The following is an 18,059-nucleotide window of genomic DNA, read 5'->3' on the forward strand; positions in this document are numbered from 1 at the left end:
TGGCAATCACTCATTAACATTATAAAGCTAATTAAGGATCACTGCTCAGAATGAATGAAAAAAAATATAGACCAAACTCAAAAATAACTTGAGTACTGCTTACGGTTAATATGCAGCACCAAATCAAGCAACATACTTGAATATTACTCTTCTTTCCATTCAGTATCAGTGTAATTAAAATGAAAATCATTCACTATTCGCTAACATTCAGTACGCTGCATTTAAATTAACAGATGCAGCAAATACATCCAAAGGTGAAGTAACAAGTCCATACAACATTTATGGGGCTTTGTTTTTTTCCGTAAATGTTCTCTACATCGGCCAGAAAGGTTCCGAATGACTTTCGAGAGCCTTCAACACAAGACTCTGGTGTGTACTAGAGCCAAACGGCATGGGCTGCATTTCACACTCCCATCACGTGCATCTCGCGCAGCTAACGTCTCTCTCTCGCTCTCTCTCTCTCTCTCTGTCGAGAGATGTCACGTTAAGGGGACGCAGCCCTGTGACACAGGCCTTGTGTCTCTTCAGCAGTCCGTCACTCACTCTGAGGGCCAGGGCGGACTGTCCCTGTGTAGGTTGACGCGTGAGCGAGGCTAAAGGTGAGCAGATCAAATCTCACATGATCTGGGTGATGTAGAAGATGAACTCCATGTCCATGGCTTGGTGGGGGACGGCGGAGCTCCCTCCGTGAATGACTGGGATGAGAGCTCCGTCCAGCTCGTTCATGTACTTCTGTGGGAGGAGCTTTCCTCCACAACCTGCCTGGTACTCCACCTAGTTCACACACAACAACAACAAAGAAAAAAACACATACACACAAACATACTGATAAAACACTGACATAAAAAAAAAAACGTGGGAAAGCAAATCACTGTTTTCGTTGTTGTTTTTAAGTCTCCCTCATGCACCAGGCTGTGCTCCTTCAACTTGAGTAATTGCTGTGTCAAGCTTTGTGAAGCTAGCTGATCAAATTATTTCGACAAAGTGTTGCCAAATGACGTAGTGGCCTTTAAGGATGGCTCAATGTGCTAAAATGTAACCTGCGAGTCTATAAGAAACCAAATGGGTACTGTCACAGCCTAATGACACGCAGTTCATCTCTTTCACCTAGAAACTGTGATCTGGTCGGAATCCAAACCCCCGAATCCCAAATGCAGGCTGTGTCTTTGCCTCGGACATACCGCAAGGAGCCTCAGAAAAACCAAACTACAAAATGCATTCATATTCCCCTCATTCAACTTTATGTTTTCTACGACACTTGACGGTTAATTTGCGAAGCCGCGCTCTGTTTTAAATCAATGAATCAATCATTAAACAAACAGACTAATGTCAGTACCATGTCAGTGTCCGTGGACACCCGTAGGCCGAGGGAGTTGATTCCACTCCTGGTTAAGACGGAGAGGTGAGGGCAGAGTGCTGCACATCCTGCTGTGCCTATTTCCCTCTGGAACTGACTACAGGAGGGCAGGATGGCAGGCAGGGAGCAGTCTGGACTTTTCAAGAGGTAAAACACCTGGAGAGATAAAAGAGAGAAAGAACCGGAATGAGAGTCGTATGGAAACCTCTGACTTCAGGTCACACTTCGGCGCATCGATGGGTTCTGGTCCCGCTGCGTGTACACACCTCAGTGCACCTGATGGTCCTTCCGTCACACTCAAACTCAGACTCCTGCTGGACTTTGACACTGGACACCCCCTCCAGAGACTTTCCATCTATGGGGCTAGTCATGCTGCAAAGATAAGAAGAACACAAACAAAAACACACACACACACACACACACACACACACAATGACATGAGGTGCCACGGGAAGGAATGTCAGGAGAGCAGACAAGCCCAAACCAAACACTTCCTTTGTGTAGCTTAAATTGATTTTTATTCACGCTGGCTTTAGGGCTATTCTAAGGGCTCAGACCTTGGTAAGACGGGGAAAGAATCGCACAAATTTAAGGGGGTGAAAGAATCAGAACACAAATAGTCGCTTGAGTTGGCTACACTCTACAGTGTACACTGGCATTTGACAAATATTATTATTATTTACTGATACTGAAACTCAAGGAATTTCCCCTGTTGCATATTCAGTAATTATAAGTTGCAATAACACTTTCAATACCCAGCGTTTACTGGAACTGTCCAGTCGACCCAGCGCACGGTGACGTTTTCCCGGGCCTCGCTGGAGTCGGCCTTCCCGCAGGGAATCTGGAAGTCGGCCTGATCACGCAGAGCCTGTCGCAGGGATTCCATCGTGTCCGGCGGGATCTGAACCATGAGGCCATCTTCAGGTTTTCAAACCGAGGGGGGAAAAAAAAAAAAAAAAGATGACTAAACACATCGTATAAGACTCTAATATTAAGCAAAACAGAATCTGCTCAGCTGACATCAGCAGGCACTGGTAAAGAGAAAGAGAAAGTTTGAGGGGAAAAAAAAACAACAACTATCCAGCTGGCTTCAGTTAGCATTGGTCAAGTCTGTAGAAAAAAAGGGAGTGAATTACCTTCAACAATGCTGGATTTGGCAATAAACCCCGACGAGGCTTTGAGGGCTCCATTAAAAACCACAAAACTGGCCCCGGTAACTGTCACACAGAGAACAGCCGCGTGAGACTGGATATGCAGAGCTCAACAACGTGCTTCCTTTCAAAGGCGGAATTTTTAGGTCTTGCTGAGTAAACGTTCAGTTAAATCGTAACGAAAAAAAAAAACCCCAACCTTTCCTGGTCTTTCCCTGGACGCTGTTGGCTTGCGTCTGGTAGTTCCCTTCCTTGTTCTGAAAGCAGACTAAGTGAGAGTCTGCCTGGGTGCTGAAACAAGCTCCAACACTTATCACATGCTCGTTTGAGGCATTCACCACTTTCAGCATCTAGGGCAAGAAGTAATAATAATAATAAAAATAAGTTTATTTAGAGGCCAATATCACTATTTATAGTCTCAAAGGGCTTTACATGTCTATAACACAGTCAAATCAAAATTATATTATGCATAAGTTCAAGAAAATAGATAAGTCTTTAGTCTGGTTTTAAAGGTACGGAGAGAGTTTGTCTCCCTAACTTCTTTCGGTAAACCATTCCAGAGGAAGGGAGAGCGGTAGGAAAAGGCTCGGTTGCCAGCGGACTTCTTTTTAATGCTTGGAATGACTAATAGTCCAGAATCTTGAGAGCGCAGGGTGCGAGGTGGGTTATAGGGTGTAATTAAGTCAGACAGGTAGGAAGGCACAAGCCCACGTAAAATTTTATATGTTAATAAGAGAAGAAGTCCCAAAGACATTTCCTACGACACCGTGAGAACCACCAAAAGACAATTTATGCATCACGAAACTTTAAATGTCTGGATAGATTTGGGATTCCCAAATGTCGCAAACCGTTTTAGTAAATCATGTTGCACTAAGTTTGTGGTTTTCACGTCCGTATAAAGTTTGGTGAGGGATGAGCCCAGGTTGTCCACACATCCTGATGTTTTTGACATCTAAACCCTGGATCTGCACCCCAGTAAAGCGTCCAAGAGCCAGTGAGATCCAAACATCTCTCACCTCACTGAACTTGGATTTCGGAATGTCGATGTAGCTGTTGCCCACTTCCATGTGAATTCGTAGACCTTCTACCACAGGCAAAGTGTACTGGTAATTTCTCAGGTCCTACAATTAAAAAAAATTTTTTAAAAATAAATCCAATCAAAGGCTGTTTTGTCACATGGCAGTCATAGCTGTCTCAGTTGTTTCTTCACACCACGATGGCAGCAGTGATAATGATGCTGGTGACAGTGGAAACTGGGGCATTCTAAACCAGTTTCAGAGAGAATGGATATGATATTTAACATCTGGCAGTGGAATAACAAGGTTTATTTCATATGACAGCATTTAGAGTAGACGAACAACAGGAGGCCTGTTGGAGAATAAAAATATTGCAAGCGTTGGAGGAGTTTAAAGCCATACAATGGGATTCCAGTTGTCATGCTTGATCAAAAATAAGAACAAAATACTCTGTCACAAAAAAAAGCCACCTAGTCAAACCTTAAAACATGATTCTGTTTTTGTCTTTTTTATGGTCCTCTGTTCACACTACAACACACTCATGCCCAGAATCCCTCTAAGACACCTACATAGTTTTCTAGCTAAATATAGACCAAGGATGTTATGAAAGACTCAAACAGGGAAGAGTGAGTTTGGCAGAGATCCAGCGTAGCTTTTACGGGACCAAGAATCTCCAGGACGCCACAATCCCTTTCCTGTGCCGTCCCCAGTTCAACTCAGAGCAGCCGAAGCAGAAGATTACAAATGCCAATCAGAAAGAAGCATCATTTAAGTAAAAAACTCCAGCACTGTGGAGTTTACGGAATGGTTTATATTAAACTGCCCTGACACAACACTTTACTTTCTCAGCAAAGAGGTTTTTTTTAATGTGAAGAGAATATTTTTCTTCACTTCGAATGGTACGTTGATGACAGGTTAAGTAGAATGTTAATAGAGTCTCGCTAAATATGCTAATCGCATTAAATAATCTTACTACTTACAATCTTACGACAACAAACAAATGTCTCAAGCTATCTAGAGAATGATTTTTTTTTTCTTGGACTGCACTGCTAAACCCCCAACAATGGGCCTGATTTCAGGTGTGCAGAGGAGTCAGACAAAATTGTTCAAAAATTTTCACATTCATACCCACTTAACACTGAGCCTCATAGGAAGCTGTGGTATATGTTTGAAACTCTTGGATAGTTACGTTTAAAAGTTGGACACTTACTGCTAACAGGTTCATGATGGTGTGTCCCGTCTCTTTGTACACAGCCTCTCGGTAGCGGACGCTCACCAGCGCGCTTGGATACACTGTTCATAACAAATCAGAGACGGGGATCAGTCAAGACCACAACACATTCTGTGCTTCTTTTGATAATAAGACTCTACAGTAAAGTAATCTTAAATAACTAGAGGAATTCCAGCACCTCGTTTCAATCAACGCACATATGATGGTTTTGAAGACCGCAAGACAATGGTGGAACTGCACGAGAAAAACTCAGTCTTGTTTCAAACCCTCGTGCCGCGTTTGAAAGATTAATACGCAGATTGTTTTGGAAGCAGGGTCATACTTTAGTAATGTCTGAACTTGGTTCGACTTGTGTATACGTGAAGTTTACCCTCATATGACAGAACTTCTGTAGATGTGGATGATGTCAGAAAAATATAACCTTAAATAAGTAAACACCAACCCCCCCCCCCCACCACCACCACCCAAAAAAAAAGGGAAAACAATTGAGACAACTTCTCTCCCTCCTCACTTCACATATTCCCAGGGGCCTAAACACACGTGAGAAACAACTTCTGTGGTAATTCATGAGGCACGTGGCTACACATCTCTGTGTAGCTTGGGACAGCCACCAAATTCTCTGCCTCGCTTCGCTACTCTAGCTTCTCTTTCACTGGACACCATTCCCATAGTTAATGCAACTATTCCATTACTTTTAAATCATAATGTCTCTTCTCATTTATCTTTTCTTTCATCCCTTTCAATTTCTATGTTATGTTTATGTTTCATCTTAATTTTCACCTCTGATTTCTGACAGAAATGCGCTCTTTCAGTCCACTAACACATGCGCTGTTTTCCGTTCGATTGTTTGTGTACTGAGTGTCATTCACGCTTGTTGCAAAGAAGATGCTTCAAACATTTATTGTAACGTGTATAGCAGGAGAGGCTCACTGTTGTATTCTGTTCCCAGCCTGAGAAGCAGACGCAGGGGAAACACTTTGGCCCAAGGCACCTCCAGCTTCTGAATGAGAACCCCATATAAAAAGGCCCCCGGGGGCAAAGACAGGCCCTCTAAGGGCTGAAAGGTGGGTGAGAAAAAGAGGAACCCTGCATGGTCTTTACTGCCCAGAAAACTGTCAGTAAATGTCAGGTTGCCGAGGTCCTCGATGAATTTTCCTGTCAGGGGGGAAAAAAAAGAGAAAAACAAAAGTGATTCTTCTCTCTGTAGGACACCAACCGTCAAAAATGGTCTCACAAACAACACATATCTGGCTGACAGCACAGTCTCTAGTTAAGACTGGGTTAAATCCAGCCTGGGTTCCTGTTTAACCAAAAATGGTGATCTTAATTGTGATTAATTCTAGTTCAAAGAGAGCAGATGATTGTAACTGTTTAGAGATGCAGACCAACAGTCTGTGTGAACAATGTGATTGTGTTCTCACAGTAGAACACCCTGCAGAAACCCAGCTCTTATCTGTTGCCACACAGTTTTTTGTTTTGTTTTGTTTTGTTTTTTTTGTCCAATCAGATGTTAGTAGGGGCTCCTCATTACCTCTCTGTGCGTCCTGATAGATGGTGACATAGAGATCAAACATGTCTCTGGGCAAACTGTTCTCCTCGGGAAGACACTCTATGACAAAGACCAGTTCCCTTTGGCCCACGCCCTGAAGGCCAACGGAGCTGAAGCACCAGCATTTCTTTCCATTATCTAACACACACACACACACACACACACACACACACACACACACACACACACACACACACACACACACACACACACACACACACAAAACAGACAGGCGAATTAGACCTGGTCAGAACCACCAGAAGACACAAGTCACAGATATTCAAGATGCTTATATATATATTAACATATCTGTGATACATACAATTGACGAGCTTGACGTTGACCAACAGGTTGGCGTTGAGGACAAAGGTCAAAGGCCGTGGACCTCCCTCCTCAAGAAGCAGGAGAATCTGGCAGGCAGCAGGACGCTCCTCCAGTAATAAATCTAAAATAAGGAGAACAGCAAGAGTCACGCACGGCTTGCACTTAGGGTTAATTAAGAACTGTCTACTAATTATCTACAGTATTTTCTCAAACTTATGGATAATATAATTTTGATTTGACTTTGTTATAGTCATGTAAAGCCCATTCAGACTATAAATAGAGATACTGGGCTCTAAATAAACTTATATTATTATATTATTATTATTATTCAACATGTATAAACTTCAACTCCTTCAGTTTGTGTTTGTGTGGCATATCTTGTAACTGAACTGTACAGGAGAACATTGTAAGGCATTTTGTTCTCTACTCTAGTCCACAGAACACACAACATCCCATTTTTGGTCACTGCCTGGCACCAGCACACCTAGCTTAAGCAGCAAAAACATTCTGTCTAGCTGGTCCCATGACTACAGGTTAGACTGTTCTTTAAGAGCGTGAAACATGCAATCACATTTAACCCACTGATGTGAATAAAACACGAGTCTGTTTGTCATCCGTCTGACTGTGTTTGTCATCCGTCTGACTGTGTTTTAGGGCTCTCACCTCCTCCATCATCCTCTCCCGTGATAATGAGAAGCGGAGGCAAACCCTCATCATCCTCGGGCACAAGATTCGCCCCACCCTGCACGCAGCCGGCCACCCCGCACAGCAGGGCGTAGTCCCACGGCCCGCTGACGGGGGGTCGGCCGGCCTCCGCCGGGCTCTCGGGGTTGGTCAAGGCCTCACCCACCGAGTCCTCGAAACCGACATGGTCTTTGTCGCCACCCTTTGGATTATTGGTTGAGAGGACGGAATGAACCAACAAATGGGAAGATGAGTGACAGTAGTCTCTTAACAGCATCTCCATTAACGTTCATGCCGCCTCCGACGAATCGGACCGATCGAAAACTATTTCAATGGAAGAGAAGAAAAAAAAAAAAAAAAAGAAGCAGATTCTCACCACTGGGGGATCGGGTGTGACGGGGCTGGATTCCTGAGAGGATCTCCTGCCCCTCATGGACAGTTTGGTGGTGTCTGCCACCTCCCCGTTGGGCAAAATGCCGTCCGCAAACCACACGTGTTTCTGCTCTCGAGGAAAACCTGCGATCCAAACAAAATGTTGAACGATATGGCGGAAACAGGCAATGGAGAAAAAACAAAAAGAGAGAGAGAGAGAGAGAGAGAGAGAGAGAAGGAACGAAATTTTACGGTGTAACTCAGTGGAGAGAATCTATGCCCAGCTCACTGTGGGAAATGTTCCAAAGATAGCACCAGTCTGGGAGTTTGCCAACATGAGCTGTTAATACAAGTTATATCTGTTCTAGCAGGACAGGGCATCACAGCTACTCCTCTAAGCCTGGTTTAGATCTTATCTTTGATAGACGTTTCTTGGTCTTTACAGGTGACTCTTCCTTTTCGCACACGCTTATTGCCCACGGGGTCCATCCAGGACACTGGCTATATCTATGCCGTGTCATTTGGAGATACAATCTATCCCCTCACAGTTCCTCAGCTTCCAGCGATTTCCAATAAAGCCCACAGAAGGATTTAGATCGACCTCTACGTTATAATCCCTGAGGAACACCAGGATGAGTTTGGCAACAAGTCAGCACCCTTAGGTCTACAAGACAAATCTCAGATTAAGAACTTCACGGCGCTCTCCGACTCGGACCGGAACTTTTTCACGGCTTAACGAGGACCGCTCTCTACTACCACTCTCTTATGCATGTAAAGCACAGTGGAGCACGTAGCACTGTCGTAACGGTGTACCACAAATGAAGTTCTACCTTAAAATCAGGAGGAAAACGATACTTTTGCTAAACTGGTTAAGGTTAGACAACCACGTCCCCGAGGTTATCCAGACAACTATAAAATCCTACAGAGGGAGCAGAGAGATGATTGTAAATTGGGTTTCAGGAAGCGTCGTGACCTAATTAGGGCGTCCCCTCCCCCCCACCACCGCCCTGTGTGTGAGCAGAATGACGATGGTGGTGCGAGGCGTACCGTCGTTGCCGGGGTGTTTGAGCACAGACACGGGAACCATGACAGTGGGCGGAGGTGAGTTGAGGGTGCCAGAGGCACGGGCCTGTTGCATGGGAGGGATGGTGGAGCAGTACTCTGACGGGATGTTCGGGTTTGGACTGGGCCCCGTCGGGCTCATCATCCTCTCATGGGCTTGAGCTAGAACAATGGAAAAAACAAAAAAGAAAACAGAAAAAAAAAAAAAAAAAACATTTTTGCATATTGCATATGCATATCTCTTTCACGTTTTAAGTCGCATTCCATTCAGAGTCACAGCCAAAGAATTTAATAGGAGACAGGATTATAAATCTGTGTGACAAGATCTTATTGGGGTCTGACTCAAGATACTGTATGAACACACTGTTGTTCAGTCGCTTAAGCAAAATGTTGCTGCACTTTAACAAATCAAGATAACGTCACAATAACAGGACAGAGAGTATATAGCACAAAACGCACACAGAATTGTGTACACAGTCGAGAAACGCTTAGAGGTGGAAAAAAAAACATTCAGTGACTAACCAGTTGCTATATTCACGACTGTATTTTAATGTGGATATACTTGGCACAGAGATCAAGATCAACTATGACACTGAACTACTGGTAATATGATCAGGATAAACAGATTAATGTGGGCGACACTCAATGTGGCCGGCAATAAAAATTTCAACTACCAAGTCGCTTAGTTTGCACGTGTAAGCACATTAAAATTAAAATTAAATATATAAAAAAAACGATGTCTGTAAACAGCTAATTAAGTACAGACAGCAGAAGGTCAGCAAAAACTTGCAGCCATGGCACTGGATGTGAATTAGACACAGTAAAAGTTGCTTTCACACAGGGCAGCCAATAGCAGTTCGAGCACTTATAGCTGCTGTCCCTCACAAAAAGTGCTGACTAAGACTGGCCATGCATTACATTGATTAAGCATCACAGAGATCCATCGACTAGATTATACTGGCACCAGCAGCAACACGGGGGAGGAAAAAAAAAACAAAAAGAAAAAAAAACACACACACATACACACACAATCACGTAGATGCATATTACACACTAAAAAAACCCCCACAGAGGATACAGTACAGGATACATAACAGTGAAGGTCACCAAAATAACACCCGATTAAAAAAAAAAAACACAGCCAGGAGACCAGTGGGGAATAGGACAAAACAGGATTTCTCAGTTAGCTGGACAAACACGGAGTCCAAAGTCACAACTGTCCAAAAGGAGAAAAGGTAGGAGCATTCCTGTCCGAGACTTCGGATTTCTGTCGTGATGTGATCCTGCCTGAAACCCTGAAACCGCGTTTCAGGAGCTCTTGGCCTCGTTTCGGATCTGACTGTGTTTAATAAACAAGGATGTAAGCTATGCCAAACAGAACATATTCACAGGACTAACCGCGTCTAATGTTTCAGACTCACTGACAACAATAACTCAAAGTCTGTCTCATATCCACAGAGAATTATCCGACAGCCTGCAAAAGAGACGCAATACAGCTTTGAATTCCAAGTTAGACGATCCTTACCTCTGTCTACTTTAACTCCAGTCCAAAACAACTTTTAGCTCAGTCCAGATTAGCTGTGTTAGATGCAGCATCCCAGGTAGAGTGAGTTCTGTGAGTGTGCACGCATGTGTGTGTGTGTGTGTGTGTGTGTGTGTGTGTGTGATGAACAGCAGAGTAAGTCATACCCGTTCTGATGACAGAGAGGACAGGATGCCTCTCTTTACTAAAGCGATTACATCGCGGACATGGAACAGCATGCAGTCATATTGTCACATGTGACAACCTGCCTAGGAGCCTACACACTCTGACTCTGTCCTCAACAACAACAACAACAACAACAAAAAACAACAACAACAACAAAAAGCACACGAGTTCTCCCTCACGCTCCGGCTAAGATGGACGAGCCCGAGTCTGAACGTCTGCCCAGAACAGAGCAGAACCGGACCGGACCGGAAAATCCCGACACATGGCTCCTCTCTTTCTCCTGTGATTAGCAGGTGCTGAGGAGAGCACACGCCCGAGCTGTGTCCGTTTTCCCCTGAGCGAGACGCGGAGCGAGAGTTTCAAAGCGTCGCATGCACTGCACCAGGTGGCTCCCGAAACCTCACGTAGTCAAGGACACGCGCCAAAGCCCTGGCTCCACCCTACGATCAGAGGCCGTCCCTCAGCCAGCATGCCCGCAGGGCCGCAGGGAGCTGGCTGGCGAATGAAAACACTGCATTTCCAAAGGCATATGTCCCTGTATTTATGAGCAAAAAAAAAAAAAAACCCCAACTTCACATACTACAGAGAGCAACTGTCCCATTTCCTCTGAGGAGGATGATGATGATGATGATGATGATGATGTCGACCTGAACCGGGTTTGTTTCCGTTATTTAAGCCTTAAACGAACAAAAGTGCAATTAACGTTCGGCATTTCCAAAACGTGCTCTTTCACAATACAACGTCAGGCCATCTCTGCTGCTCCAGGTTTTCACAACAACAACCACCACCACCGCTGCTAGTCACAGGTAACAACTGCACTCGTAAACAGTCAAAGTAACATACACCTCAAACCAGTCTGCCTTCTGGAAAAACATTCACCTTTACTATTTTAACATTATAGAACATGTGACACTTCTCTGAGCAATACCATGATTGTGAATATTTAACATTAGAAACATCAAGTCTAGGGATGAGTCCTAACGTGGTTAGTTCTGCACTTCTCTTAACTCAAACGATAAAGTGACACAGTTTACAACACTTCCTACCAGCACGTTATCATGTTAAAACACTACAACAAGAGAGAAAACACTTGTGCTCTAAAACACATTCTTACGTTCTAATGCAGTTAAAAAAAATCCAAATCTCAAGGTCCGGCGCACAGGATCATTCACTTTCATAACCGTTAAACTTTTGCACAGTTAAGGCGCTGCGATTTCTTTTTTTTTTTTTCCCTTTGTCTGACACAATGCGGTGAGAGGCACGCTGTACTGGGTCAGGCCCCGTCCCAGTGGCCCCGCTTTGCTCGGATGGCGCTGCCGTAAGTCTCCTACAGCTATCCTCCATCTCTCTTAGAGGTCAAAGACTCCAGCAGAACATCTCTGTGTGTGATCAGGGGGGACTTCTGTCATATGTCATGACTAACACATGCTTAGCTGACACATTTTCTATACTCCACCAAAAAGGGAGAAACGGGACCTCAAAATGTCAGTGACTCAAAATCATCATTCTGAAACATCACGTCTTTTCCCGGTAAAACCATGCAAAAGGACGTACCGTAAGAGCAAAATTAAAACAGGGACATGCATTGTCATAGGCGGAAAGCCCCACTCTTAGGTAGCACCCCTAGTAGTCTGCCTCTGTTCATCTCCACAACCCAGCTCAACAACATGGACTGGAGTTTCATCTCTATAGTTCATTTAAGCCTGTCCTTTTTCAGAATATACGAGTACGATTACGAATATGAACACTTAATCCCAATGGAAATTCAAGTGCCACAACAGTATTGTCCAGTACAATCAAACACAACAATAGAATAAGACAACAGAGTACAATGTTGTAAAATACAATGAAATAGAATAGAATAAAGTCCAGCTATTACATTTTATGTTAAACTGCCAGGCTGACACATCAACGACAGTTAAAAACTAACTTTTATCAAAAGATGGTTTTGTCTGAGCTTGTTACAAATGCCACACCATGTCATAATTGCATCTTCCTTGGTGCTACTTCAGACGCTAACTTAGCATTCACCCCTGATGAAACCGCAGCGGCCGTGTGAAGCGATCAAGGGAGAAACTTAGAGAGGAGAGCAGAGGGGTGCAAAACAAAATACGTAGCCAACTTCCACACCAGTAAGGACTGCGATGTTAATAAATAAAAACCCCAGATCTTTAAAGTCTCTCGAGGGCATACATTTTTCAACAAACAGCATTTTATTCATGGGGTTGTGTTTGTCAGCAACGTGCTTCAAATCAGTCTGAGATGACAGATGGAAGACCAGACGCGTGAGACACATCAGACCGATCTGTCCGTTTGGTAGACTGCTGCCTCAGTAAATGTAAACCATACAAACAAGACTGCAGCTACAGAACTGAACTCATTACAGATGACAAAATCACACCAATCATCAAATACAGGAACTGTCATCGAAGCTTCAATCTCAAAGTCCACCCATTGAGGTGGAAATCAAATGCAGCAACACAGTTAAAACCACACTTACCTTTCTGTATAGTGTCGTGACAGACAACGCACACTCTGGCCTCTCGTTCAAGATATTTTAGTCTGCATTTCCTGTTACAACAGGTGGCACAGTACACCTGAAAGAGAGACACAAAGGTTTATAGAAAATATTCCTAAAAAATCTTTCACGTCCATAAAAATATGCTACACGCCCAGGTCTTCTGGCTCCTCTGTCTCTGCCTTTGTTTCCTTAGGTAAAATTATTTGATCTGTCTTTATTTTTTCTTTTTCCAACAGTGTCTGCACTACTAAAACGCCTTTTCCCTTGGTTAGACAGTGGCCTGCAGCATGCTTGGAGAACTCTTTTAAACAGCAAGGGTCACTGATGGAACCACTCTGGGCCTTAAAGACACATGGGAGTGTAACAGCCTATGAGCAAACAGCTTATTGTTGCCCCTGGCCTTTGTACATCGGGCTTTCAATAATAATAATAATAATAATAATAATAATAATAATAATAATAATAACAATAAAAATAATACATAATACAGGTTTTAACCATCTAAAGCCAGCCTCCACAAGGTCACAGAGGCCACATGCTAAGGAAAAAAAAAAGTTTTATGGTTGGGAAAATTTAATACACGCACCATATAACATATTGTGCATAATCTGGATTATCCCCATACCCTTAAAATGAATGAGAAAAAACTCAATAACATAAAGAATGGAAGCACTGAACTATATTTTAATATATGTAATACGTGAACGCTGTTTGGCATTAAATGACAATTCAGCGGAAGAGGGAAGTTTAAAATCTATTTGACTCAAAGACATTTTGGTCAGCCAGTGAATTGGGAGACATTACGTGTGAACATTGGGAATAAACTGTATTTCACCACTGCTTTGGCAACAATATTGTAACCCAAACGAGAACAACAAAAAAAAAACAAGGAATGACTTACTTTTCCACAGGCTCGACAGTGGTGCCTCCTCTTTGTAAATGTGAACTTCTGCCCACACTTCATGCAGTTAGGGGCTTCAGAATCAGGGACCCACGCTGGCTGCCTGGAACCAAGAGTGCTTCCCTCCATTCCGGAAAGTTCATCAGAACCTTCTCTCGGTTTTTCTCCAGGATAAGGAGGTGGTTCGGAAAGTTCATCAGGCATTTGTCTATATTCACATTCATACTGAGGGGGAAAACCAGAACCAGATCTCTCAAAATCACCCGTTTGTCCCACTGTTGGGGAAGTGAGAGAGTTCTGAGTGTCGTTTTCCAAATTATCTACTGGACTAGACATTCCCTCCTCTATCGCACTTCCTCTTTGGCACTCCACTGCTGGTGGTGATCTTGCAGTTTGATTGGACGTTTGCTTAGGCCTTGCCCCTCCAAAATACAGCTGCTGATTCGCATTGCAGGTTGACTGACTTTCTTCAGGGTTTGAGATGTCCGTCTGCGCATCTTCTGTTGTTGACGGGGCAACGTCCTGAGATGAGAAGGGTGCGTCTCCATGTTCGTTCTCCTCCGCAAACCCGAATGAGTGGTCGTCCTCTGACAAAGAGTTATCTTTCACTTTGTTGTTACGGAGCCCATCCAAGATGCCTTCACTTTCTAAATCTCCATTTAGCTCTGAAAAATTATCACCAACCACTTTCTCTGATGGCACCTCAGAATGGAATGCCCCAACCTGGCTCAAATAGGCATCCAGTTCTTCATCAGTAACCATTGCCACATCTTCACCTGTTGAGAGATATTCGCTCTCGTACTTAAACTCAGAGTAATCAGAGATTCCGTCAAAAGCTGGGGAATGACTATCCTCTGCAAAGCTACTATAAACAGTTTCCTCAGCTGGAGGCAATGAGTCTTTCAAAATACGATCAGATGAATCAGACAAGTCGTGTGACTGCTCCTCTGGTTTTACTGGCAATTGCAAAGCTTCAGAGTCATCCTCACGTGAGGAATCCTGTCTGACTAGTGTGTCAGGGCACGCGACTTCACCGGACGACAAACTCTCTGAAGGCTCCTGATTGGATGGTTTTTCCTTAGATTCAGCACAAGAGGCTTCCGTTTTACCTGTATTTTCATGGATTACCGTTTCCTGAGTGTCTGAAGACGTCACGAGGGATCCGCACATGGACACAGCCATTGGGATGCAGGACAAGGACGGGGCCTTTTCTGCGGATGGACTCGCAGATAAACACTCTGGTTCCTCTGCACACAAGTTTTCACTAGAGTCTTGTACTTCTTTCAGGTCAGGTGTACTCGAAATAGCACCAACATCGCTGCTAGAGGCGATTTCTTCAGTCCGATATTCTTTACTTCCGTCTGAACTGGGGCTAACGGATCTTGCACCATCCACAGAACACACAACTGTGGCCTCATCCGTAGGGCTAGCTGAACCCTCCATACAACTGTTACTTTGGAGCTCCTCCGCGTCATGTTCGTCCATTGGTTTTGAGCTACATTGTGAAAAGTCCTGAGGGTCGCTGACCACTGCAGCAGGCAATATGACATCCAGCAAGCTAAGAGACCCCGCTCCACTGAGATGGTCGTCACGTGTTGTTTGGAACACGTTATCCTGTACAACAACAGGACTATCAAAGTCCACCAACAGCTCTTCATCCAGGCGTTTCTCAGCATCCTCCAGCTCTTTGAAGGCATCGTGGCTGTTTGCACATTGTAGAATGGCAGACCCAGTGTCGTTCACCAGGTCACACACCGGCTTCAAAGCCCTGTCAGGACACGGGGGCGTGAGGCTTTCGGAGGCTCTCCCATCGACAGAGGACAGGAGGTCGACGCCGGTTAAAGGCGTCTGGTTCAAGCCATGCTCTCTTTGGTTTTGGCTGTTGCTTGGTGCACTAGGGAAACAGTGGAGGGCTTTGAGATCAGGACCTGGGGGTGACTCTGCGGTGAAGCACTGAGGCTGTAAACAGTTCCCAGAGTGATGAAAAGGTTCTGAGCCAGCAGGACAAGTCTGTACAGCAGGTCTGTAGTCAAGGTCCTCTGGAGAGAGAATGAAAAACATGGCTTACAGTCTTTCAAACACTGCACTATAACAATGTACACACAAAGCACATAATATCTCCCCGTTGAACCTGGCTGAACAATTACTCAAGAGTGAGTTATGATTACAAAAGTACTCCAACGTTTGAAATGAGATACAATCTTGTTTCCTGTACTTTGAAGGAAACAAAGTGCCCTCATTTTTTTTCCAAATATGAACCAGTACAGATATCATTTGTAATTTTTGACAAAGCAAGGAGTCAAGCAATGCCCAAAAGACTCCCATCTTCTAAGGCAATCCTTTCAGATTCCAAAATTTCAGGCAGTATTATACAATGAGACTATTTATACTTTACAGTCTGTAAATTTACAATAAAAAATATAATTTAACATCTCAGAAACTCTATCCCCTAAGCGTAATTCATAATTTTTTTCTCTCACAGCATTTAATTCTCATGTTATTTTAACTTTAATACACGTTTTATTAAATGAAAATGATTTCTATGAGAATGCACACAGAAGTGTTTACTGTTTCTGTGAAATGTTTGTTATTTTCCCTGCTAATATGCACAGACGTCGATATGAGGATAAGGTAACTTTCTAACCTGAACTCAGTTCAAAGTCATCCAAAAGCTTGTCCAAGTCACACACTGCTGCCTTAAAGTAACTGTCCATCCTGGGGAGGGGTACAATATGCGTCACTCACCCCTCCTGCATCTGAGGGGGGAAGGGGCACAACGATTAAGTCAAGTATGCTTAAACAGATAGAATAAATAAATAAACAAACAAATAAATAAATAGATAGATAAATAAATAAATAGGCCAAATTTAAAGCCACATATTCGTCATCTGTAAATCAAACAGTACACAGTGCTGATGAATTAAACAGGCATACATTTATGGTCAAAATCCCCTAAGAGGAAACAGGCTGGGTATTACCAACTGGTTCCAAGATAACAGACTTTAGCCTGCTAACCCGATCTTGAACAGATTAAAAATTCCATCCATAAACATCTCCGGACCATTGTCATGGGACACGTAAACTCCGTGGCGAATCAACAAGTTAAGCCTTCTTTGTCAGTTCCTAAGGAAATTATTAACTAGCTAATGACAACACTAGCTCTATCTAAAGATTTGGCTCAAGATAACTTGAAGTGTCCATATGCAGTGACACAGCGCAAAAGCAAACCACATCAGTCGAACGACGTGAAAAAAAAAATCACTTTATCATTAACTACTTACTATTTGTCAGAAGAAAACACCAAGTTGCTAAGTTGTGGTATCCTATATTTAACTAGCTAGCATAACAATTTGCTACTTCTGTCTCCGACTCCATACATAGAGCCTAACATGTTATCTAAGCTTTTAACTCAACGGCTCTCATAACGTCGCAGTGGCTTGTTAATACTGTGACTATTAAACTGACCTGCTTAACTAAAAAGGCTCTTACGAAAAGTCAACAACAATCTCCTCAACATAACAAGCTAGATAGGTTACAGTTTTGTTTATGGTATGGGCTAGCTGGAATGGCTATCTGATTTTTGGAAGACTAGCTACCGTTAGCTATTACTTACCCTGAAAGTTTAGAGCAATAGTTCTGACAAATTACACAAACGTGCCAATAATTAACTAATTACTAGGGCCACATCTTCTGTGTTACATTAAGTGAATATCTGACGAAATGCCTCAGACAGATTTCCAAATCTCAGCCAGCTAACCTGGTGAACTAGCTAGCTGAAGAATTAGCAAGCTCGCTGACTACCTGCGCAGCAAGTTGATTAGCAATATGATGACACAAGCAGACATAAACAAATAGCAGCTACAACTTTCTGTTTGGTTACCGTAAAATACTTCATTTTCTCAGGAATCATCCGTACTCTCGGTCAACTGTGACGCGTCGAATTGTCGGCTGACATCTGACTTAATGTTTCTTCAGCTCAAGTTTTAAAGCCCACACACACTCAGGCGACCATCTTAACTGTCTGTGAGCCGGTATATGCATTTAGCGATGTCATGATTTCTTAAAGACGCAGATACCGTATATTGTCAAGTTCTTGTTAATTCAAACAAAAAATACATATATAGAAACTAATAAATTCGGCCACGCTATGGCCTCGGAGCATCCTCAGTCCTTGGAACTCTGT

The 18,059-nt window shown here is 43.4% G+C and overlaps 1 protein-coding gene across 1 annotated transcript; it reads right to left on the reverse strand.

The window, feature by feature from the left end:
- Positions 1-196: 196 nt before the first annotated feature.
- On the reverse strand, positions 197-17,821 carry zfyve16 (zinc finger, FYVE domain containing 16). The gene is made up of 18 exons (XM_030768306.1): positions 17,757-17,821; positions 16,521-16,632; positions 13,877-15,915; positions 12,955-13,051; positions 8,732-8,908; positions 7,689-7,828; positions 7,292-7,514; positions 6,627-6,749; positions 6,287-6,442; positions 5,686-5,910; positions 4,735-4,817; positions 3,525-3,629; positions 2,708-2,858; positions 2,494-2,574; positions 2,113-2,275; positions 1,624-1,729; positions 1,337-1,513; positions 197-774 (listed from the first exon to the last, which is right to left on the reverse strand). The coding sequence occupies exons 2-18, from the start codon at positions 16,588-16,590 to the stop codon at positions 616-618; spliced, it is 4,275 nt and encodes a 1,424-aa protein (XP_030624166.1). The 5' UTR covers positions 16,591-16,632; positions 17,757-17,821; the 3' UTR covers positions 197-615.
- Between the last annotated feature and the right edge of the window lie 238 nt (positions 17,822-18,059).

The sequence above is a fragment of the Chanos chanos genome, chromosome 3 (genome assembly GCF_902362185.1).
Source record: "Chanos chanos chromosome 3, fChaCha1.1, whole genome shotgun sequence".
Classification (NCBI taxonomy): Eukaryota; Metazoa; Chordata; class Actinopteri; order Gonorynchiformes; family Chanidae; genus Chanos; species Chanos chanos.

What these genes read in the sequence shown, in the direction of transcription:
- zfyve16 (XM_030768306.1), bottom strand. Translation starts at nt 16,590, where the DNA reads ATGGACAGTTACTTTAAGGCAGCAGTGTGTGACTTGGACAAGCTTTTG. An exon ending in TCACGACACTATACAGAAAG is followed by an intron (nt 8,909 to 12,954) that starts GTAAGTGTGGTT and finishes CCATTGTTCTAG; the next exon opens with CTCAAGCCCATGAGAGGATG. An exon ending in CAAACACCCCGGCAACGACG is followed by an intron (nt 7,829 to 8,731) that starts GTACGCCTCGCA and finishes TTTGGATCGCAG; the next exon opens with GTTTTCCTCGAGAGCAGAAA.